Here is an 18,519-nt window from a genome sequence, read left to right as displayed (position 1 = left end):
TGAAAATCAAGGAACAAAAAGCTAATCTTATACTGTACTGTCATTTATTGTGTAGGAAATGAGGCAGGACATAAAAGTAAGATTAATTTTTTTAAAAATCAAATGGCAACCTAAAACCAGGAAGCAATGTTAATGATTAAAATAACTGTTAAAGATTAAATTAAAAGTCCAAAAACCATTATGACGTCCTCAGAAAAGTCCTTTGGTCTCACTGCTGATTGGACCACAACCCCAAATTTTAGGAAGAAGTAGAAGTTAGATTTTTTTAAAGATTTCATCCCTTAGATCCCGGCTTCAGGGTACTGAAGGGTTTGGAGTTCCGCAGCGAGCCACAAATCTCCTGCAGGAAAGAGGTGATCTGCAGGTCCTTTTCTGACTTCCTGCCATCGAAGATAACCACCAGCGTGAAGTGCGGCTCGGGCCGACTCAGGTAGTATGTGCTCTGGACCTTATCATCATAGAAGTGCACCACCTTCTCCAGCGTGTTCAGCTCAGCGGCACGGTCGCCCATCATCATGATGACGTTGGGCCAGTGTGTGAGCGGACGTTCACCTGACGGCAAAGACACCACGGCGGGAAACTGTTCCACGCCTTTGGGTGCTTCACGGTAGGAGTGCGGGTGGTGGTAGCCGTGGCCCTGGAAGCTCTCCGAGCCGCGGTTGTCAAACACCAGCGATACGTTGCTGGCATCGTGCCTGCGGATGAACGAGCAGATCTTTCCATGGTAGTCTGGCGTAGTGCGGGCAGTCGAGGCCTTCATGTCAGCCGGGGCCGTCTGCCGGCTCAGGGCTTCGTGGAAGTAGAAACTGAACTTGGCAAGGAGTGCAGCCTGGAGGCGCTGAAGCCACACGTACAGGTGCGGTGGCTGCACAGCCTTCTGGGATTGGCCCCCAAACAGATTTTTGCGGGTCTCTTTTTGCCGCTGGAACAACTGACCCCAGGTGCTCAGCTTGGAATTGGCGCCGTGCAGGCTGAGCAGTGCGGGCAGGAAGCTCCACTCCGACACCTGAGCCTGACAGCGCAGCAACTGAGTCACCACGTCCACCTCAGTCTGGAATCCCTCCTCCGTCCGACCCAGGATGGGGTGGTGGAACCTGAAGAAGTGAAGCCGAAGCGATTAATTGCTACTCAATCTAAAAGCTGTTACATTTTAACATGAGAGTAAAATAAAAATATGAAAAGTGCGCTTTTAAACACAATCCTGCTTTTTTCCCCTCAATTGTCTAAAATACCAAAAAATAGTAACCACTGCATGACATTGAGTGATGCAGGTTTCTGCGCTTAAATCAGGCATGGGCAAACTAAGGCCCGGGACATGCCCGTTAAACGTTTTAATCCGGCCCGCCAACTTGAAAAATTAAATGAATAACCTTGTTAGTGTTATTTTCACTGCAATTCTGGTGTTTTCCCACTAGAAAAAAGACAGTCAGGAGGAGAGTGATGGTGATATCCTGAAGGATAACAGAACTTTCAGTACTTTAAAATAGAAATGGTTATTAATTTTTTTTAAAAAGGCACATTTTATTCATTTGATTTTAAGTGTTTTAAGACTCATTCCAAAGTCAGATATTTTGTTGAATGCTCTCTCATTTTCATTTGAATTAAAGCACATGTTTCTCCATATCCCAAGATGTGTTTTTTTCTCCAATAGTGAGGTTACCAAAGCACTCCATCCATCCATCTGCTCCTGGTCCGGCCCCTTTGTCAATGTTAGAACCCATTGTGGCCCACGAATCAAAATGTTTGCCCACCCCTGGCTTAAATTGTCAAAATCCTAATATAATAAACTTACATTTAGAGAAAATTCTAACATATAAAAGATTTGAAAATGGCCACCGAGGTGCCACACCCACTTGGTGCTATACTTGTGCAGGACGGCCTCCAGTGTGGTGAGCAGCTCCTCTGAGTTGATGCTCTTCTGGTTGCCCAGTGAGTGCATCTTCTCGTACAGGTCGGCCATCTCCATGCGCGCCTGGATGAAATGGCAGAGCTGTTCCGACAAGTGGGACAGCAGGTCCTCCAGGTAGGAGACGGAGCTTGGTTGGCTGTTGCGGCCCATTGTCACCACTTTCCGCAGCTCGTTGTAAAGAGAGGTGTAGATGGTGCGGATGGAGTCTTTTCGGCTAAAAAAAGACTGACCTCCTGCAGGGAAGAGGAAAACCATTTAAAACTTGGCAACAGCGAACTCTGGTGTTGGAATTGAGTACGTCTTTGGGTGTCAGACTGCCAAGATAAGGATTGATTATTTTTCATTCTTGTCTATAACGATCTAATACTTGGTATCTATAATAGTCCAACATTTATTGCATGCATACCTGCAATTAATCAACTCCTTACAAAAGTTACATGTCCTTTTGAAGCGTGAAAAGGTCTTCACAACTGCATTATTATTGCTAATTTTGTGCTGCTTTATACCCAGTTTTTGGCCAAGGAATGTCATGTTGTGGTACACCTTCTCCGCGGCAGCCAGGTGAGCGAGCGCGGCCAGCAGCGCGGCCCAGATCGCTCCGGCGCTCTTGCTGTTGTCCTTTTCCTTCTCCACGTAGTCTTTTGCTCGGTCGAAAGAAAACATGCCGAGCTGCGTGAAAAAGCTCTCCAGGATTGCGCGCTCTCGGGGAACGGGCCGGAGCTCCTCCATGTCCGTCATTGTTCACACGGCCGAAGACAAACGGAGCCGCTGATCGGGACAGCGGTCCGTGTGACCGTGTTAGCAGCGCAGAAGGCTAACGTCTCGGTAAGAAACGATCATTCTTCGAACAGAATATAAACCACTTAGTGACTTTTAGGTCTGCGTACATTCTTTTATAACGTAATCTCACAAGTGCAAATATTATTTTAAAACGGTAATATCAAATAATATGGATCTATGCGGTTAATAACCGTAACTGATCGCCGCCATATTGGCTGTGATGCTGTAAATACTACGGAGAGTCACGAGTGCCAAAATTAACTAGAAAAATTAAACATGTAAAGCAAAGGGGTAAATAAAAATCCTTGTAAAATTTGCTGTGTACAATAAAAACTTTCTTAAAAAAGCATTGTATTTGGTAAAGTCAATGTAATTTAAGTAATAAATAAATTATGCAAATACTTGAATTACAAGCTATCAATAAAAGGGCTGAGTGGGTTTGTGCGATCAGAGGTCAGCAGGTCAGTACGCAGCTATGAAGTCAGCGATACCTGGAGATGGATACTGAGAAACAGAAGCACAAAAAAGACAAAAAACGGTCAAAACTGCATGTGCACCCAATAAATTCTGTATTTCTATATTTTATGCAATATATACATAAAATGTATGTGTGTGTTTGTGAGTGAAGGAAATAAAATATATATAACAACCCTGAAAAGATATTTTTGGAATATTTTTTAAAATTATCTACATTTAAATGAGCCATTGTGGTCAAAGGGGGGAATGCAATCATAATCAAAATACCGTGCAGTGTGGTATTTGTTAGTAAAAAATAATTTTTTACTTGATTATTATGAAGAAAGTTTGGTTTTCATTTTAAGAAGGAAAACAGATGAGCTGGATTCCACCAATAATTGCAATATTACCATTAATGATATAGAAACCTTAACAAGCCATTATGATTTATAAAAACAGTCAGACAGTTTCTTGGATTATTATATCTTTTTGATCTTTTTTGATGATCTTTTTTATATATTTTCTATTCTTATTTTAATTTTTTTTCTGCGTGCTTTTGCTGTTGTTGCGCTGTAAATTTCCCTTTGTGGGACAAACAAAGGAATCTGAATCTGAATCAGTTAACCCTGTCTTTCTCTCTGTCTCTTTCTCGCAACATTTTCTAAAAAGAAAAGGATCACGCTGCAGACAATCATTGGTCCAGTGGTGCAAAGATAACAATCTCTTCCTTAACATAGAGAAGACCAAAGAGATGGTTACTGACTTCAGGAGAAGACCACCACAGTATCCCCCACTGACCATCAACGGCACTGCTGTGGAGAAGGTGAGCAGCACCAAGTTCCTGGGGGTACACATATCTGAAGACCTCACCCGGACAACTAACACAACACAGCTGGCCAGGAAAGCTCAGACACGCCTAAACTTCCTTCGCAAAAAAAGTAGAGCACATGTCCCACCCCCCATCATGTGCTCCTTCTGCAGAGGCACCATTGAGAGCATCATCACTGGCTGTGTTACTGTATGGTATGGAGACTGCACCGCCTCCTGCCGAAAGACTCTGCAACGCATAGTGAATGCAGCCACTGCTCACCCTCACAAACATTTTCCACACCCGCCTCACCTGAAGAGCCATCAGCGTTGTTGAAGATACATAACTCCCACCCCTCCCACCCCGACTTCAGCCTCCTGCCATCAGGGAAAAGGCCTTTGGGCCTGCTCCACCAGACTGTCAAAAAGTTTGATCCACCAGGCTGTCAGGATGCTGAACTCTATCCACTACCTCCCCCGCCCCCTGCCCCCTGCCCCCTGCCCCAGGACCTTAGCTCTACTTAAATGCAATTGCGCTCCACAAACCCTTGAAATTTGCACATAGAGGGAAATTTTTGTATTATTCTAGCAAACTACCTCACTTCATTGTATTGCACTGTATGTACATTCATGTTTTTGGCACCTTATTTACCACTTTTTTGCCTTATTTATATTTTCATTTTATGTTATTCAATTCATTTTTTATTTTTTATTTTAGTTTTACAGCACGATAAACTAGAGGGAAGAGAAACGGTATTTCAGTTTATCTGTATGTTTAAAACATGGAGTGAATTGACAATAAAAGTATCTTATCTTATCTTATCATTTGACAAGCATATTTGTTCACCATATGACAAAAATAGTATTTTTAGTGGGGTCTGCCTCCAGGTCCTGTGATTATTTTCACTTTTTATGGTGGATAATGGTGGGAAGAGTTGCAGGATAGATAAGGCTTTGTCTTTGGAGTCTGTAAGCGAGGCATTTTTATTGTGCATTTCTCTTCCCTTTAAAAGATTTCTCACTAATATTATAAAACTTTTTTAAGCATGCAGCAGCACGTTTTACTGGATTGTGATGATTTAACATGTGATTGTGATGATTGATCATCAAAATGGTATTCGTGTCATCCTCAGCTGTGGGATGATCTGAGGACTTGTGTTCCTACAGTTTTTAATAGGTCAGGAGATAATTTATGGGAGAAGAATAAAAGCATCGTCATGATCTGACCTCATGATTTTGAAACTTCTATTTTGTCATTTATTAAATCATGAACTGAATCGAGTTTTTTAGATAAATGGTTTAATGTAGTAGGTTTGTGCAATACAAACAATAAAATGGCATTTTGCTGATATGGTGCATGGAATTAATCATTAACACATCAAAACCTTTAAATTCTGATTCTTAGATGAAAAAGAAAGTCTTTGCAGTGAATAAGTATATGAATGGTATTAAATTGGTTAAAAAACAAACCACTACATGAGCTGAGTCAGAGTACAGCAAATACAGTTTGAGGACCAAAAATTATATGTTGCATGATTTAACTTTAGCTGGTTTAGCCAAACTATCAACAAATTGACTGAAAGACCAGTTATATTTTACTGAAAAGTAAGATAATTGAAATAACTACTACATATGTCAACAACCAACATTTAATGGCCTTATTGGATTTAATCACATTTTTAAAAAATAGTTCATATGCTTTCTTGTGTATCTCCTGCCACTGTTGGCTGTGCGTTACTGTCTATGGGCTGCACATGCATGTGGTCTATTGAGTTGAGTGTACTCAGGATCAATGAAATATATTTTTAAAGAAACCCAACATTCGTATTATTTTGCAATCACATTTTAAAAAAAACATTAGCTTCAGAACAACAAACCAAAAAATTTGGACATTCACAAGGATGGCCATGTGCATTGTGGCAATCCAAGAATTCCAAGAAAAATAAAGCCCTTTTTGGAAAAAAAATTATGAAGTCACATGATAATCTTTCATAAAATACAAAGAAGCCCAGTAAATCTGGGTGTCTTGTTATTTAGACCGCAGTATAAAAGAGGAAATCAAATGGATTTTCTTTAGACTGTCGAGTCTCTTTATTGACGCAGCACAAGGTACAGCAGCATTTAAAGGGCTCCACAAGGATTGTGTCAAACAGAAGGTAGGTGCTAGTGAAAGATGATAATGGTTGTTTGTGGGTGTTTTTGCTTTATTAATTTTCTTGTTTTTTAAAGGAAAACCATAAAAAAGGTCGTATTATAGAAGGACCATTTAATAAAAAAATTAAATAGAAAACAGGTGAAAAGCCAGGAAAAGTATATGAAGGGGTTTTTATTTTCACATATGCTTAATGAAATCAGAGTTTTAACTATATTTGCATTTGTCAATATAAATATACTAAATAAATATTGACGTTAACGTACAGTAATTTTCGGTAAATGTTCCTTTAAGATCGTCATTGGTTTGTTTGCGGAAGTTGGTCCGTCAAATATTTTGGCCCCTTTCCGCTCTTTCAAGTGGAAAGTGGCAGGACAACTCGACGAGTGAATATATTAGGTTAATTTCAAATACGGTTCACAACAGTAGCTAAATTAAATGCAGAGATAAATGATCCGCAATAAGTTAACGTGGCTTAATTTTCGATAGTTGGGAGAAACTAAGAAATCTTCATCATGTCTGCGGTGAAATCCGGTCAGTTTTCTCACTTAAATCATAGATCATTACTATGCGGTATGTGTAACAGTCGATGACCTTTTTCGTGTTTTTATCAGTTTTAATTAGCGTGAATAACTTATATACTATTTAAAGCCGTTCACGCTTTCAACAAATAAGAGCAGCTGTTCGACATGAACCAGTTCCATCCAAGCCCATAGAAAATTGTATAGAAATTTTCCACGTCCTTGTTTAAAGCTGATGTACATTTAGCTATTTTGTACAACGTGTGTTTTTATTCACTCGTTTTCTGGCTGGTTATCGTTGTTTGTCCAAACAGGGAGAGTTTTATTCCTGAAAACTGTGACCTCTTTCATGTACTGACATCCAGCACAACCGTCCGACGCTGAGAGCAGCTAATTAAGCCTGTTTTTTTTAGTTTTTACCTTCTTTTTCTTTGACTTTTTATTGTTTCCCTCTCCAGAAAGCCTGTCCCTTTTGACAGTTTGTGTGTGACCTCATCATAATGTGTGTTCTGTGTCTTCTGTCCTACAGCTTACCACTATGGACTCTGAAAGCGAGGTGCTGATGAAAGAATACTCCAAGATGATGACTGACATGATCGTGCTGTGTGCCACGCTGGCACTTTCGCTTTTCTTCTGGATTGTCTCTGTCACGATCAGTGCCTACTCTGGTGAGCCCTGATTCACCATTCACCTGTCTTTGCTCTGGTTTTTTGTGCTCCACGTTGGTCGTGCTCTGTGGTGAATCTCAGCTTTTCTTCATTTCCAGAGCATTTTTGTTCTCGCGTGCAAAAGAACTTCGTGAAATGGGGACGCCTCAGACATGCAGCCTGTTTAGGCGCTGAACTGAGGAAGATTTGTGCTCCTGTCTCATGATCCTGTCATGCATGAAAGCTGGAAAACCACCACTATTGTCTTAGTGCATATCTTCCTCCTTGTGCAGGGACGCTGCAGCCTGTGTCACCATGGCGATGGTTGTTCTCCATTCTGGTTCCCTTTGTACTGACGGTCAGAGGGTTTAAAAAACGGAGTTTAGACCGGTCTGGGGCTCTGGGAGGTGAGTGCCTGCCTGTGCCCAAACTGCAAACCCAAATGATCAGCCATGCTGTTTGCCCCAAAGTATCTCACCCACGCACGTCTGCTACAGCTCAAGGGCAGAGGCATTAGCAACACATTAGCCGATGTGATAAAATAATAAAATGCAACTGAAACTGACTATTTAATGGTAAAACAGAACCTGACACGTTCGAGTCAGTAATTCTTCTTGCATTTATATCAGCGGCCACATTTTACTCCACTCCACATATATATATGTGCGTAGGTATGTATGTACTTTATGCTGAGCCTATAGGCACTAAAACGTAACATGGGGGGGAAAAAAACACACAACATTTGCTCAGTTTGACACTCAGACGATAGTTATGTACGGTGATACAGTGCAGTGGTGTAGAAACCTGTGTAAACAACATCACTACAGTCGTTCCTGTTGCCAGAGGTTCATTTTTCCCATTAGTAACTGATCTGAGAGCAGCATGTGTTCAGATCCTTGGCACAACACCTTTAACCTTAATTTAATATGATGTTTATGACGTGCAGCCACCAATCTGAATAACCAGAGGGGAGATTTTTGGCATGCAGAACCCAGCAAAGAGCAAGCGCTTTGTCTCCCTTCTGTCTAGCACTCTAACAATAATCGCTCAGTTTTGGCTGCTGCGAGCCAGATTCTTCTGTGGTTTCAGATGGAATCAAGTAACATAATCGGCAGGCCTTTAAGATGATAAGACGACCCAATTTCGTTAAAAGGCAGACCTTGTAACCAATCGCCTCATTTAGTTTGGAGGAATGGAATTCCAACCATGTGATTTTTAATTTTTTTTTTAACCATATCTTTAAATCAGAGAATTAGCTTGTAGCTTTATTTCAGATGATAATAACACACAAACAGCTTTATTTTGGTCACAACTGCTGATTTCAAAATGACACTGTGATCCCAGAACCTTATTTGTCTCTCAGTAATTCCTGTTTAATGGGTGTTTTGCAGCTCTCCTTGTCGGGTTTGTGCTGACGATGGCCAATTACAGCTTCTTCTCTTCCCTGCTGGCCTTCTTCATCACCTCCTCCCGACTGACCCGCTGGGGTGCAGCGCAGAAGAAGAAAATTGACCCGGAATACAGAGAAGGTGAGGAGGGTTATGCCGCAAATGAGATTTTTGGATTTTTTAATTATTTCTGTTGCAGGCGGACAGAGAAACTGGATTCAGGTCTTCTGTAACGGAGGCGTCCCAGCTGAGCTGGCCCTCCTCTATATGATCGAGGTGATCAGCTGACTAAAGGCAGAACAAACTCAATACATATGATTGACTGATTGATTATAGATGGTTCCTGTGTTGGCAGGTGGGCCCAGGGGAGATCCCCATCGATTTTGGTAAACAGTACTCGGCCTCCTGGATGTGCTTGTCCCTGCTGGGTGCCTTGGCCTGCAGCACCGGAGACACCTGGGCCTCAGAGGTGGGGCCTGTCCTCAGCCAGTCACAGCCGAGACTTATCACCACCTGGAATGAGGTTCCAGCAGGTGAGTCTGGTTCTACACTTCCTGTTTTAATTTTTCTCAAAGCCAACTACAAACACAGCAACACTTAGCAAGGTAGCAACGGTGGCTCCGCCCCATAATACAAAACGGCTCATTTTTGCGACGTTGCTGCCAATGTTTTAATTGTAAAGGTACGAATGGCGGCGTGACCCTGGTTGGACTGATCGCCAGCTTATTCGGCGGGCTGCTGGTGGGGGCAGCTTACTTTGTGACACAGCTGCTGCTGGTCAACGACCTGCATGTTGCCGACCCTCAGTGGCCCCTCATCGTGTACGGGGGCGTGGCCGGCCTGCTGGGCTCCATGTTGGACTCTTTCATTGGAGCTCACATGCAGTATTCAGGTAGCTACATATCTGTTGTGCTGCGCACCAGCCTACGATGTGTGTTTGAAACAGAGCATTTAACTGAACAGTGTCTGAACTATGCATGTAAATCAGTCGGCAAATGGAAATGTTGGCATTTTCCGGACTTCTTGAAACCTCTTTCAGGCTTCGACGTTAGCATCGGAAAGGTGGTCAGCTACGAGTCGGCCACAACCCAGAGAATCTGCGGAAAACCCATTTTGGACAACAATGCAGTCAACCTGTTCTCCTCCATCCTCATCGCACTCATCCTGCCCGGGCTGGCGTGGGGGGTGTGGCCACGATAGTGGGAAGCAAAGGATTTTTCAGAAACATCACATGACAGGAGAGGATCGTGCTCGCAGCAGGGGTCAAGGAAAAGAAGACGGTAACTTAAAACATTGATTTAGCATCATGTTTCCCTGAGTGAGGCTAATGTAAAAACTCTGCCGACTGTTTCCGAGTAAACTTTCATGTGTCTGATATCTTTAGAAATGTTTCTCAGCTTGGCTTCAAAGATGAGTCCGGTGATCAGGAGCCAGTGACAGAAACTTAAGTAAAAACTTTTGTAATTTAAAAAAATAAATAAATTGGGACTACAAAAAAAATAAACAATTATTTAACCATTCATTCACTGCGCTAAAAGGTTAGCAACAATCTACTTGTGCGACATTTTGAACAAAAAATAAATAATCATGTCCTTGATTCACAACTTAAATCTATGACTCATCGTCACCCTAACATTCTAAATTATTTTTATCTGAAGTCTTATCACGGAAAGTTGTCACTTAAAGCAATTTCTGACTGAGTAAACCTAATCTGAAACAAGCCTCTCTTCTGTGGTCGCCCTGTGGCGTTACGCTCTTCTGTTCTTCACGCTGTGATGATTTCACTGGTTTTTGGGAAACGTTAAAAACTGTGGTATCTGTCTTTAAACTTACAATGAGATCATTTTACTGATGAACTGCATTTGCAAAAGTGAACTATAATGATACAACCTGCTTTGCTGATTACTCTGGCGGCATCGAAATGATCAAATCTTTTGAGTTTCTCATAACAAAGATGTTAAATGTGGTCAAAGATCCCTGCTGAGTGAAGATGGTCTAACGTTTGAATTTTCCAAACGCCCGTGGATCAGGTTGCCCTCCATCAAGTGTTTTCCTGCTGCGACTCCGATGATGCTGAGATATTGTTCTGACCGAAGCAGCCTATGTAGATAGGTCAGCGTCGTTGGCGTGAACATGAGCATCCCTCTAACCCGGTGCGAGGAGGGAACAGACACCACAGACACTGATGGCTTCCAGAGGTATCACTGTTTTTATTTCGGAGTGTCTGAGAAAAAGGCACTAAACCAAACAGGGAAGAGTGACGCTGAACTTTAAGAGGGAATCAAGGTTGAAAGAAAACAGACAGATTTTACACAACTGCATTCAAATGCTCGGGTTTCTCTCCACATATCTGATTAACTAAACCCACCATGATTATAAAAAAGAGACCTTTTAATTCCTTGGTGTTAAGAATCAGAATAGTGCTTAGCCAAAAATGTAGTCTGAAATCACCCAGACAAACTTCTTCTTAAAGAGGTTATAAATAGATTTGTTGTTGTAAATTAAATTAATGCAAACACTGCTAACAGTTCATTAATTTCCAAACAGGCTTGTAGAGTTGATTTAAACAGGTCTGGACCCAGAGTCTATGGCTGCATTGACTATACTTAAGTTCCAACAACATATAATAATCATAACGCAGCTTATAGGCTGATTTTGTAAACAATAATTTGGTCTGTAAGGACTTACAGGGTTCAGCTCAGACTTCAGATCAGTGAGGTGACGACATTGGCCGTCTGTGAGAAACTAAACACGTCAAATATTTGAAGGGCAAATGTTTTGTTTTTAAAAAACAAACAAAAAACTCTTAAATATTCAATGGGGTGTGGAATAATAGTAATTTTACAAGATTAGTCACTGCAGAAATGGTTTGGACAACTTGATTCTTCAAATTTTGCCATTTTAGCTGGCACACAGTTATTTCACAAAATCTGACTCAGCATTTTCCCGGTCTTCACCTCATCTGCAAATCTGTCAAAGTTTCTCGTTCGAAGGAGGGATCTGAAGTAAATGCGTCATATGACAGATGTGTTTTAACGTCAACGTTTGACAAGTTTAACTGTCTTAAGAAAAGTCAGAGTGTCTCATAAACATCAGTCTTTAATCATCGCTGGGTTCCAGCAGGTTTCTCTCACACTGAGCACGCTCACGTTAGGAGGGGCGGGGCAAAGAACGTGGGAGGGGCGGGGCTTCACAGCAGGGCCGTTGCTCTGTCACAGCTGGTCTTTATAGTAGCCGAGTTTAGCCAAGGACATCTCTCTGCGGAGCTGCATCACCTCCCAGAACATCTGCTCGGCTAAACACACGATGCAGCAAGCGCATCGGTCACATGACGCCACAGGTGTCAACGTATATTCAATCAGAATTGCTGTTAATCGTCTCACCGTCTTGCTGTTTCACCAGCCCCTGCTGGATGTATCGAATGTACGTGAAGAAGTTACACACAGTTGTGATCTGAGAAACAAAAACCAGAACGTCGACATTCACAACACGAGAATTAAAGTGAAAATGTGCTTCGTTGGTCATGTTTATCATAAATATGGATACAGGTTTACTCCAATCGGAGCTGCGTTTGTTCTTTAGGTTTAACAGCTTCTGTCCATTCACAGCAGAACTGTGTATATATATGTGTGTGTGTGTGTAAACTCACTCTGTATCTACAGTAGGGAGAAATGTAGTAATAGTTGGACGAATCTCCAAACTTAATTCTGTGCTTACAGGTTTTGGTCTGGCCACTGAGGGCGCATTTTCTGAAAGAGAGAGTGAGATACACAATTTGTTACGGTGTGAACTTGACCTTCATGAGCGTGCGTGTGTTTATGCATGTTCTCACTTTGGTCCCCCACACTCCACCGCTGAGGCTTTGACCACAGGGAGCGTCTGGAATCCGACTGGCTCGACACTGAGAGCGTTATGCTCCACGGCCTCCAAGATGGCCGACCCGAGCTGAGAAGGAGAGGACAGCAGATCATCTTCCAGTCTTAAAAACTCCTGAAATGTGCGAGTTAACCAACTTAAAAAGGGCACATTTTCGGACAGCTCGTCTCACTGAAGCGTTAGACGTCATGTCATTATGAGCCACTAGGTGTCGCCATCGCCAAAAGAATTACTGGATTTAGGTGGTTGGATGAATAATGTACATTTTCTGAGATGAAGCGTGTTCCTGGCTGCGTACCTCACTCTTGCTGAAGGTCAAACAGGGGTAGATGTCTTCACGGTAAACCCTCTGCAGGAAGCAGCAGCTCCGGTCCAGCGTTGGCTCCTCCTTCCATGCCTTAAAGTCACTGAACAGCTGATTGTCCACCTGCACGTGACAGCAGTTTGTTCTAAAGTCTTTCTGAGAAGTTTCAGACTGGACGAGCACGAGGCGCGTCCCCCGACTCCTCCTACCTCTCTACACTCTCGAACGATGGGCTGCGTTGCAGACGGGTCGGGCTGCGTCCCCAAGATGGCCGACGATGTGCTCTTGTTTCTGCTGTGTCCCTTCCTGAAAGGCGTCTTCACCCCCCCTCCTCCAACCGAGGGGAGTTCACCAACAGGGGAGGTGGGGGAGGAAAGCACTAACGTCTTCAAAGCTTGGACCTCGGCCTGGAGGACGTCGATCTTAGGAGATAAACGAATCGTTGTTACCATGGCAACGCTGACAACAAACTCTAAAATCGAACCGAACTCGGACGAACTGGAAAGAAAGAGTTTGAGGCTGTCTCTGAACCCGCTCCCTAATCCCTATATAGAGCACGACATCTATCCCAAAATGCATGTGATGTTCAGCGGAGTTCCGAAGACTCAATGTACACGTGCAGTTTCTTTCACCACAGATCAGAGCAGAGGACGGACAACGAGCGACTGGGATCGTCACCTTTCCCAGAGCTTCCTTCAGCTGTTTCTCGGCATTCGCCTGTTTGATGTTCGCTTCGTGGACCATTTTATGGGCTTCCTGGAAAAAAAGATAAAAACAGAAGCAGTTTCAGTGATGAGAAGATGGAGAAGAACAAAGCAGAAAAGAAACATGAAGGAGACAAACAGCTTCGACTGATTTAGGGACACCGAGATTGATTATTGGAGGGTAAAAAAATAAATAAAAACAACACAACAATAGACTGATGACAACAATGATCACCAAGGAGTGAGACAACACGACAGTCTATATGATATGTACATAAATAGAGCTGTGCTGTGATTGGCTGATGCCCTGTCGCTTCTTCATATGATTGGACACCAGCTGTGACTGTCAGTATTCAATGTGTGTGTGTGTTTGTTGCTTTAGGAGGAATAGAAGAGTAAACAGAGAGCAGGAGGTGGGCAGGAGGGTGTGGACCGACCTGGAACAGACTGGCGGTGAGCTCCTCCAGCTCCTGGCCAAGCTGGTCTCTGACTTTAGACAACCTCTCACACTCCTCATCCTTCAACAGCAGCTCCTTACGCACACAAACGTGCAGGCACACAAAAATACACCACAAAACAAAACTGCCAAATGAACAGTGTGACAAGAAAACATGAGCAAATAATAAGTGAGATGTGCAAACGGGCTAAAGAGGATTCAGAAAACTCTTTCGGGGGATCTGGACTGAAATTGTGATTTTTATCTGAATTCTTCCTCCAAATATACGTCGCTTTGATCCTCTTGGAAATAAGGTTATAAATCATAAAAAATGTAAGCAAATAACCAAAGACATGATGAGCACTGTGTACAACTGAGGTACACACACACGCTCGCACATGCAGGGACACACACATAGACACACGTACACAAAGTCCAACCACAAATACTCCGTGTGTGTGTGTGTGTGTGTACCCTCTGGGCCTTGGCCAGCTCCTCCTTAAGCCTCTCGTATCCTTTCTCTCGGACCTCCATCACTGACGGGCTGCGCAGCCGCGACAGGCTCTCGCTCAGAGCGCCGCACTCCTCGCCATCCTCCCCCGACAGGAGGTTTCCGTCTGCAGACTCCGCCTCCTGGCCCGATACACTGCAGCGTAACCATCAGAAACCACAATGAAAGACGTTTACAGCGCTCCCTGCTTGGACCGCGGGGCCAATCCCGTACCTTCCATTGTGGCTGGGCCGCGGCGTGGAGTAAACGGGCTGCGTGGGGAGCTGGTCGGCACACAGGGAGGTGCGGCCTCCCAGGGAGTGGGTGCGATAGAGAGAAGTGGGCGGGGCGCAGTGACGGGCAGCGGGACGCTGCTCTGCTTGGTTCTGCAACAACGCGAATGGCAGGAAGTCAGCGGCAGTTGACAGGGAGAGCGGGGCCGACCTCAGGCATTCTGATTGGTTTACAGCAACCTTGGCCACGAATCCTGGATCTAATTTTAAGTCGTCGCACACCGAGCAACTTGAAGACACCAAACAAGTCAGACAGGATGTGTGAGCGCGGCTCCTGGATCTAAAATTAACTCCTGCTCCCTGATTAAAAGCAGCAGAGGGCGGCTCAGGACGCACCTGAACAGGTCACGTGGTACCAGCAGGCTTCTGTCAACACACCCGTTCCTACCTGAAGGTCAGGAGTGGTGGGGGAGGCCAGGTTCACCTCGTGGAAGCCCTCCAGAGTCTCTGCATTGCTCTGACCGCCGCTGCAGGCCATAGCAGCTGCTCCAGGACATCATCCGCTCTGCAGGCAGCACACAAAGGCACGCACGTTAGCACGTTAGCCTTCAGCTAAAAAGCTGCTGTGCACATGAGCCCTTTTTGTTTTTTGACTGTTATTGCAGGCGAGTTCAGGGAATCAGTAAAACCAGAACAGCTACTGGAACAAGACTGGAATTTTATATTTGAAATGCTTAAAATGTGAAACGAATAAAACACAAGATTATGTTGTCAATGTGTTCACACAGTTTTAGACCGACACTAGTCTGACAGGAAAACTAAACTAATAAAATAGGAATATGAAACCTTAGTTGCAGCTCAGTTGTCAAGACTGTGTAGTGCTTGGTGTGTGTTTGTGTGTGTGTTACCATCATGCAGCAATGGATGTAAAAGCTGGATGGACTGATGGAGACTCGCAGATCCACAGTGTAGAGCAAGTCAGCTGGATGATAGTTGAAGACCGTCCTCACCCCTGAAAGACAGACAGACAGACGGACATTTAATCTATTCTTGATGGATTCCATCTATTCTGATGGAGTTTGACCCACAAAACAAAGTCCAGCCAGCAACAGGAAGTTGTCAGATACTTGGGGAGCGGCTCAAATTCCTGGTTTCATTGGTGAGAACAAAGATCAAAGACGTCACCCACTGTACTTTCAGTCGGGAGCCCGTCCACTGCATCAGCTTCTGCTGATTTGTTTGTCCCGCTAACCTGCTTCAGCACACCAGTCTCACCTGCTCAGGTAACTGCTGGGAGTGTCCTCCTTTTACTATATTGGCGCAGCAGCTAATTCCACACACTCGAAGACATAAAACATACTCAGAAACAGACACGTCATGCGTCACACCCGCCTATAAGCCCTGTAAGAGTGTGACTATCAAACGTGTCAGTTGTCGTTTCCTTTTAATGTTTCCTCCCTCTGGTGTGCGTCTAGTTTTTAGCAGAAATAACAGTAACAGTAAATTTATACCTCTTTGATGGAAACCTGGACGATCGCTCGCATTTTTGAAATACCAGGAAAGCAAAGGCTTGCTCCACAAATCATTGAAAAAGCAGCAAATACAAAGAAATAGCATCACTCAGATTATTATCTTTGTGCCTCCGGGTCGCTAGTTTAGCAAGAAACCCCTTAGATGTACCACAATCAAAAGCATGTTATATATTCTGATTGAAATTAATCTAATTAAAAGATAAAGTAGAACCAAATAACATCAGTGAACACACACGTGCAGATGTAAGACACAATGACATGCACGGGTGACAGTATTAGCCTGTCAAAAACTGGATGAACTCCAGTTTAGCAAACAAACTAACCCCTCCTCCCACCACATCTCCATGGTAACAGTGCTTGATGGGCCATAGTAACCTGACACCCTGAGGGATGCTGTAGGATCCAGTTACTCCAGATCTGATAAAGATTATCCTGTGTGTTTACACCAAACCTTGAAGGTCCTGGCCAGACATCTAATCTGGATTGTTGCCGTCGACTTGTCCTCGGAATGGCTAAAAACTACTGATTTTAAAGGTCAGCTGACCCAAACTGTCTGCGTTTGTTGTGATGAAAACCATGAAACTTTGCTGAGGATCTGCAGCGTCTGCAGAATTAGCTGGCTCCACACTGACAACAGCCCCCCTGTCCATTCACATGATTAGCAGCTATTGCGTTAGGTCCAGGCTGCTGATGCGTATTATGAAGTTATCCGTGTGCTGACCAGGAGAAGGAGAAACATCACGCTGATTTATGACCACATGACTCAAATATTCTGGACAGGGTCCGTGTAAACACCTGGGTCAGGGTGCAGGGACGGCGAACGCTGGGTTAGCCGCGGCTAGCCTAGATTTAAGATTAACCAGCGGGTTAACAGCTACTTTACAAATGTCGATAGAAATAAGGCACGGATGTTAACTTACACCATGAGCATTAATGATGTATGAAAGCAGGTTCTCGGCTGTGTCAGATAAGGTTTCATTACTAGAAAGAGCTAACGTCAGTGCTGCACGTCCATTAGCTAGGCTAACGTAAAAAACAGACTCATTCAGAGGCAAAACTGCCGTCTTCCATCTATTATTGTTTGCTAACATATTGCAAAAGGTAGATAACCAAGTCATGTCAACGTTGATATTTTTTTGGGGGGGGAAATGCCTCTGTTTTCTGCATAAATCTTAGCTTTATCGCCATTATTCGCAAGCAGAGGGATTCCTAAAGCCCTGCTTCCATTCTGGGAACAGCGCAATTTTACCGATGATTAATCATATCAATTTCAGTACCTGATAAAACGACAAACGAATAATTAAATAATAATACACATGAACGGTCTTAAAGCTAGCTAGGTTAAAAAGTAACAGAGATATATCGCCAGACGGCTAAGTGTCCGATAACTGGCACATGAGCCTAGTGATGTTTATACATGGAGCAGCGACAACTCGACAGGCTCGACGAGTCTCCCCAACTTGTAATAATATCAACAATAACAGAGGTTAAGCTGGAAACTCACCTCTGTGAAGACTGCAGCCCTAGTTACCTTTTCGAAATAATGTGCTGGACGAAGCCGTCAAACAAACAAACCGGCAGAGAGCCAGACGGACCATCCGGGAGGCTGTCAGACCGAAACACTCCAACCGAATGACGGTGTGTTTATGGACCACTTGGAAATATGGGAAACGGCGCTGGAAAAATACACCCGTAGTGCTTGTCCAGATATTTACTGTAGCTGTGTAAAATGTATATTTGAATAAACGCAGTATGACCTCAGGAAAATTTATAATATGTTATAATATATTTGATTGTCCACCTCCTCTATATATGTGATAATGTTTGCGCTAATCACTAATTTTTTACCGTATTCTTTTTTACTTTTGCTCCTATTGGAGGATGAAACTTAAGAACTTAATTGCCAGTGATTACTGCTGTGATTATTGTTATTATTACACAATGGCAATAAAAATATTGATCCGTCAAAGTACTCAAAGTACAAATGTACACGGACGGATGAATTGTTTTACAAACAGTAACCAGCAGGGGTCGCACAAAACAAACAAATTAATAATATTAAGTCCGAAAGCAGTTTAACTAATAATTGACTTATTTCAGTCCAGTTTTCAATATAAATGTGATCGTGATGTGGGTCGTTTGAGGACATTCATTGACCATAATTAACCATTGTTAAGTTATTTTACAGTACGAATAACTCACTGTACGTAATACTGTATGCCTGTTAAACATGTTGTATAAGAAAGTCATACATTGGTTTACTGTGTCTCTGCAACTTGCTTTA

The 18,519-nt window shown here is 43.3% G+C and overlaps 3 protein-coding genes and 1 long non-coding RNA gene across 7 annotated transcripts; 2 read left to right on the top strand and 2 right to left on the bottom strand.

The window, feature by feature from the left end:
- Positions 1-27: 27 nt before the first annotated feature.
- Positions 28-2,926, bottom strand: kics2 (KICSTOR subunit 2). The gene is made up of 3 exons (XM_057022386.1): positions 2,416-2,926; positions 1,854-2,142; positions 28-1,094 (listed from the first exon to the last, which is right to left on the bottom strand). Exons 1-3 carry the CDS (start codon positions 2,645-2,647, stop codon positions 275-277), a joined length of 1,341 nt encoding a protein of 446 aa, XP_056878366.1. The 5' UTR covers positions 2,648-2,926; the 3' UTR covers positions 28-274.
- On the top strand, positions 2,596-5,301 carry LOC130519198 (uncharacterized). Its single transcript, XR_008948245.1, has 2 exons — positions 2,596-2,734; positions 3,815-5,301. It is a non-coding gene; the product is annotated as an uncharacterized LOC130519198 (long non-coding RNA).
- A 1,117-nt stretch (positions 5,302-6,418) lies between these two features.
- On the top strand, positions 6,419-12,178 carry tmem19 (transmembrane protein 19). Of its 2 annotated transcripts, XR_008948187.1 has the most exons (9): positions 6,419-6,638; positions 7,155-7,293; positions 7,566-7,679; positions 8,664-8,801; positions 8,860-8,936; positions 9,016-9,193; positions 9,343-9,552; positions 9,700-9,940; positions 10,691-12,178. XR_008948187.1 is itself a non-coding variant. In XM_057021968.1 (8 exons), exons 2-8 carry the CDS (start codon positions 7,164-7,166, stop codon positions 9,858-9,860), a joined length of 1,008 nt encoding a protein of 335 aa, XP_056877948.1. In that variant the 5' UTR covers positions 6,419-6,638; positions 7,155-7,163; the 3' UTR covers positions 9,861-10,380. The 2 variants fall into 2 exon arrangements, 1 of the variants encoding a protein (XP_056877948.1); XM_057021968.1 differs by lacking the exon at positions 10,691-12,178 and having other exon boundaries at positions 9,700-10,380.
- Positions 10,851-17,878, bottom strand: rab3ip (RAB3A interacting protein (rabin3)). Of its 3 annotated transcripts, none has more exons than XM_057021965.1 (13): positions 17,740-17,878; positions 15,612-15,715; positions 15,152-15,268; positions 14,705-14,856; positions 14,455-14,626; positions 13,982-14,077; positions 13,519-13,596; positions 13,050-13,262; positions 12,835-12,963; positions 12,493-12,605; positions 12,310-12,409; positions 12,044-12,113; positions 10,851-11,955 (listed from the first exon to the last, which is right to left on the bottom strand). In XM_057021965.1, exons 3-13 carry the CDS (start codon positions 15,239-15,241, stop codon positions 11,873-11,875), a joined length of 1,296 nt encoding a protein of 431 aa, XP_056877945.1. In that variant the 5' UTR covers positions 15,242-15,268; positions 15,612-15,715; positions 17,740-17,878; the 3' UTR covers positions 10,851-11,872. The 3 variants fall into 3 exon arrangements, with proteins under 3 accessions (XP_056877945.1, XP_056877946.1, XP_056877947.1); XM_057021966.1 differs by having other exon boundaries at positions 17,767-17,860; XM_057021967.1 differs by lacking the exon at positions 13,982-14,077.
- Positions 17,879-18,519: the final 641 nt, after the last annotated feature.

This window comes from Takifugu flavidus, chromosome 22 (assembly GCF_003711565.1).
Source record: "Takifugu flavidus isolate HTHZ2018 chromosome 22, ASM371156v2, whole genome shotgun sequence".
In the NCBI taxonomy this organism is placed as follows: Eukaryota; Metazoa; Chordata; class Actinopteri; order Tetraodontiformes; family Tetraodontidae; genus Takifugu; species Takifugu flavidus.
The sequence above is the reverse complement of the archived record's forward strand: the minus strand, read 5'-3'. Positions and strand labels throughout refer to the sequence as shown.

What these genes read in the sequence shown, in the direction of transcription:
- kics2 (XM_057022386.1), bottom strand. Translation starts at nt 2,647, where the DNA reads ATGACGGACATGGAGGAGCTCCGGCCCGTTCCCCGAGAGCGCGCAATC. An exon ending in ATTCCTTGGCCAAAAACTGG is followed by an intron (nt 2,143 to 2,415) that starts GTATAAAGCAGC and finishes TCTTCCCTGCAG; the next exon opens with GAGGTCAGTCTTTTTTTAGC. An exon ending in CTGCACAAGTATAGCACCAA is followed by an intron (nt 1,095 to 1,853) that starts GTGGGTGTGGCA and finishes TCACTTCTTCAG; the next exon opens with GTTCCACCACCCCATCCTGG.
- tmem19 (XM_057021968.1), top strand. Translation starts at nt 7,164, where the DNA reads ATGGACTCTGAAAGCGAGGTGCTGATGAAAGAATACTCCAAGATGATG. An exon ending in CCGGTCTGGGGCTCTGGGAG is followed by an intron (nt 7,680 to 8,663) that starts GTGAGTGCCTGC and finishes GGTGTTTTGCAG; the next exon opens with CTCTCCTTGTCGGGTTTGTG. An exon ending in CTGGAATGAGGTTCCAGCAG is followed by an intron (nt 9,194 to 9,342) that starts GTGAGTCTGGTT and finishes TTAATTGTAAAG; the next exon opens with GTACGAATGGCGGCGTGACC.
- rab3ip (XM_057021965.1), bottom strand. Translation starts at nt 15,241, where the DNA reads ATGGCCTGCAGCGGCGGTCAGAGCAATGCAGAGACTCTGGAGGGCTTC. An exon ending in CCACCACTCCTGACCTTCAG is followed by an intron (nt 14,857 to 15,151) that starts GTAGGAACGGGT and finishes GCGTTGTTGCAG; the next exon opens with AACCAAGCAGAGCAGCGTCC. An exon ending in TCGTTCGAGAGTGTAGAGAG is followed by an intron (nt 12,964 to 13,049) that starts GTAGGAGGAGTC and finishes TGTCACGTGCAG; the next exon opens with GTGGACAATCAGCTGTTCAG.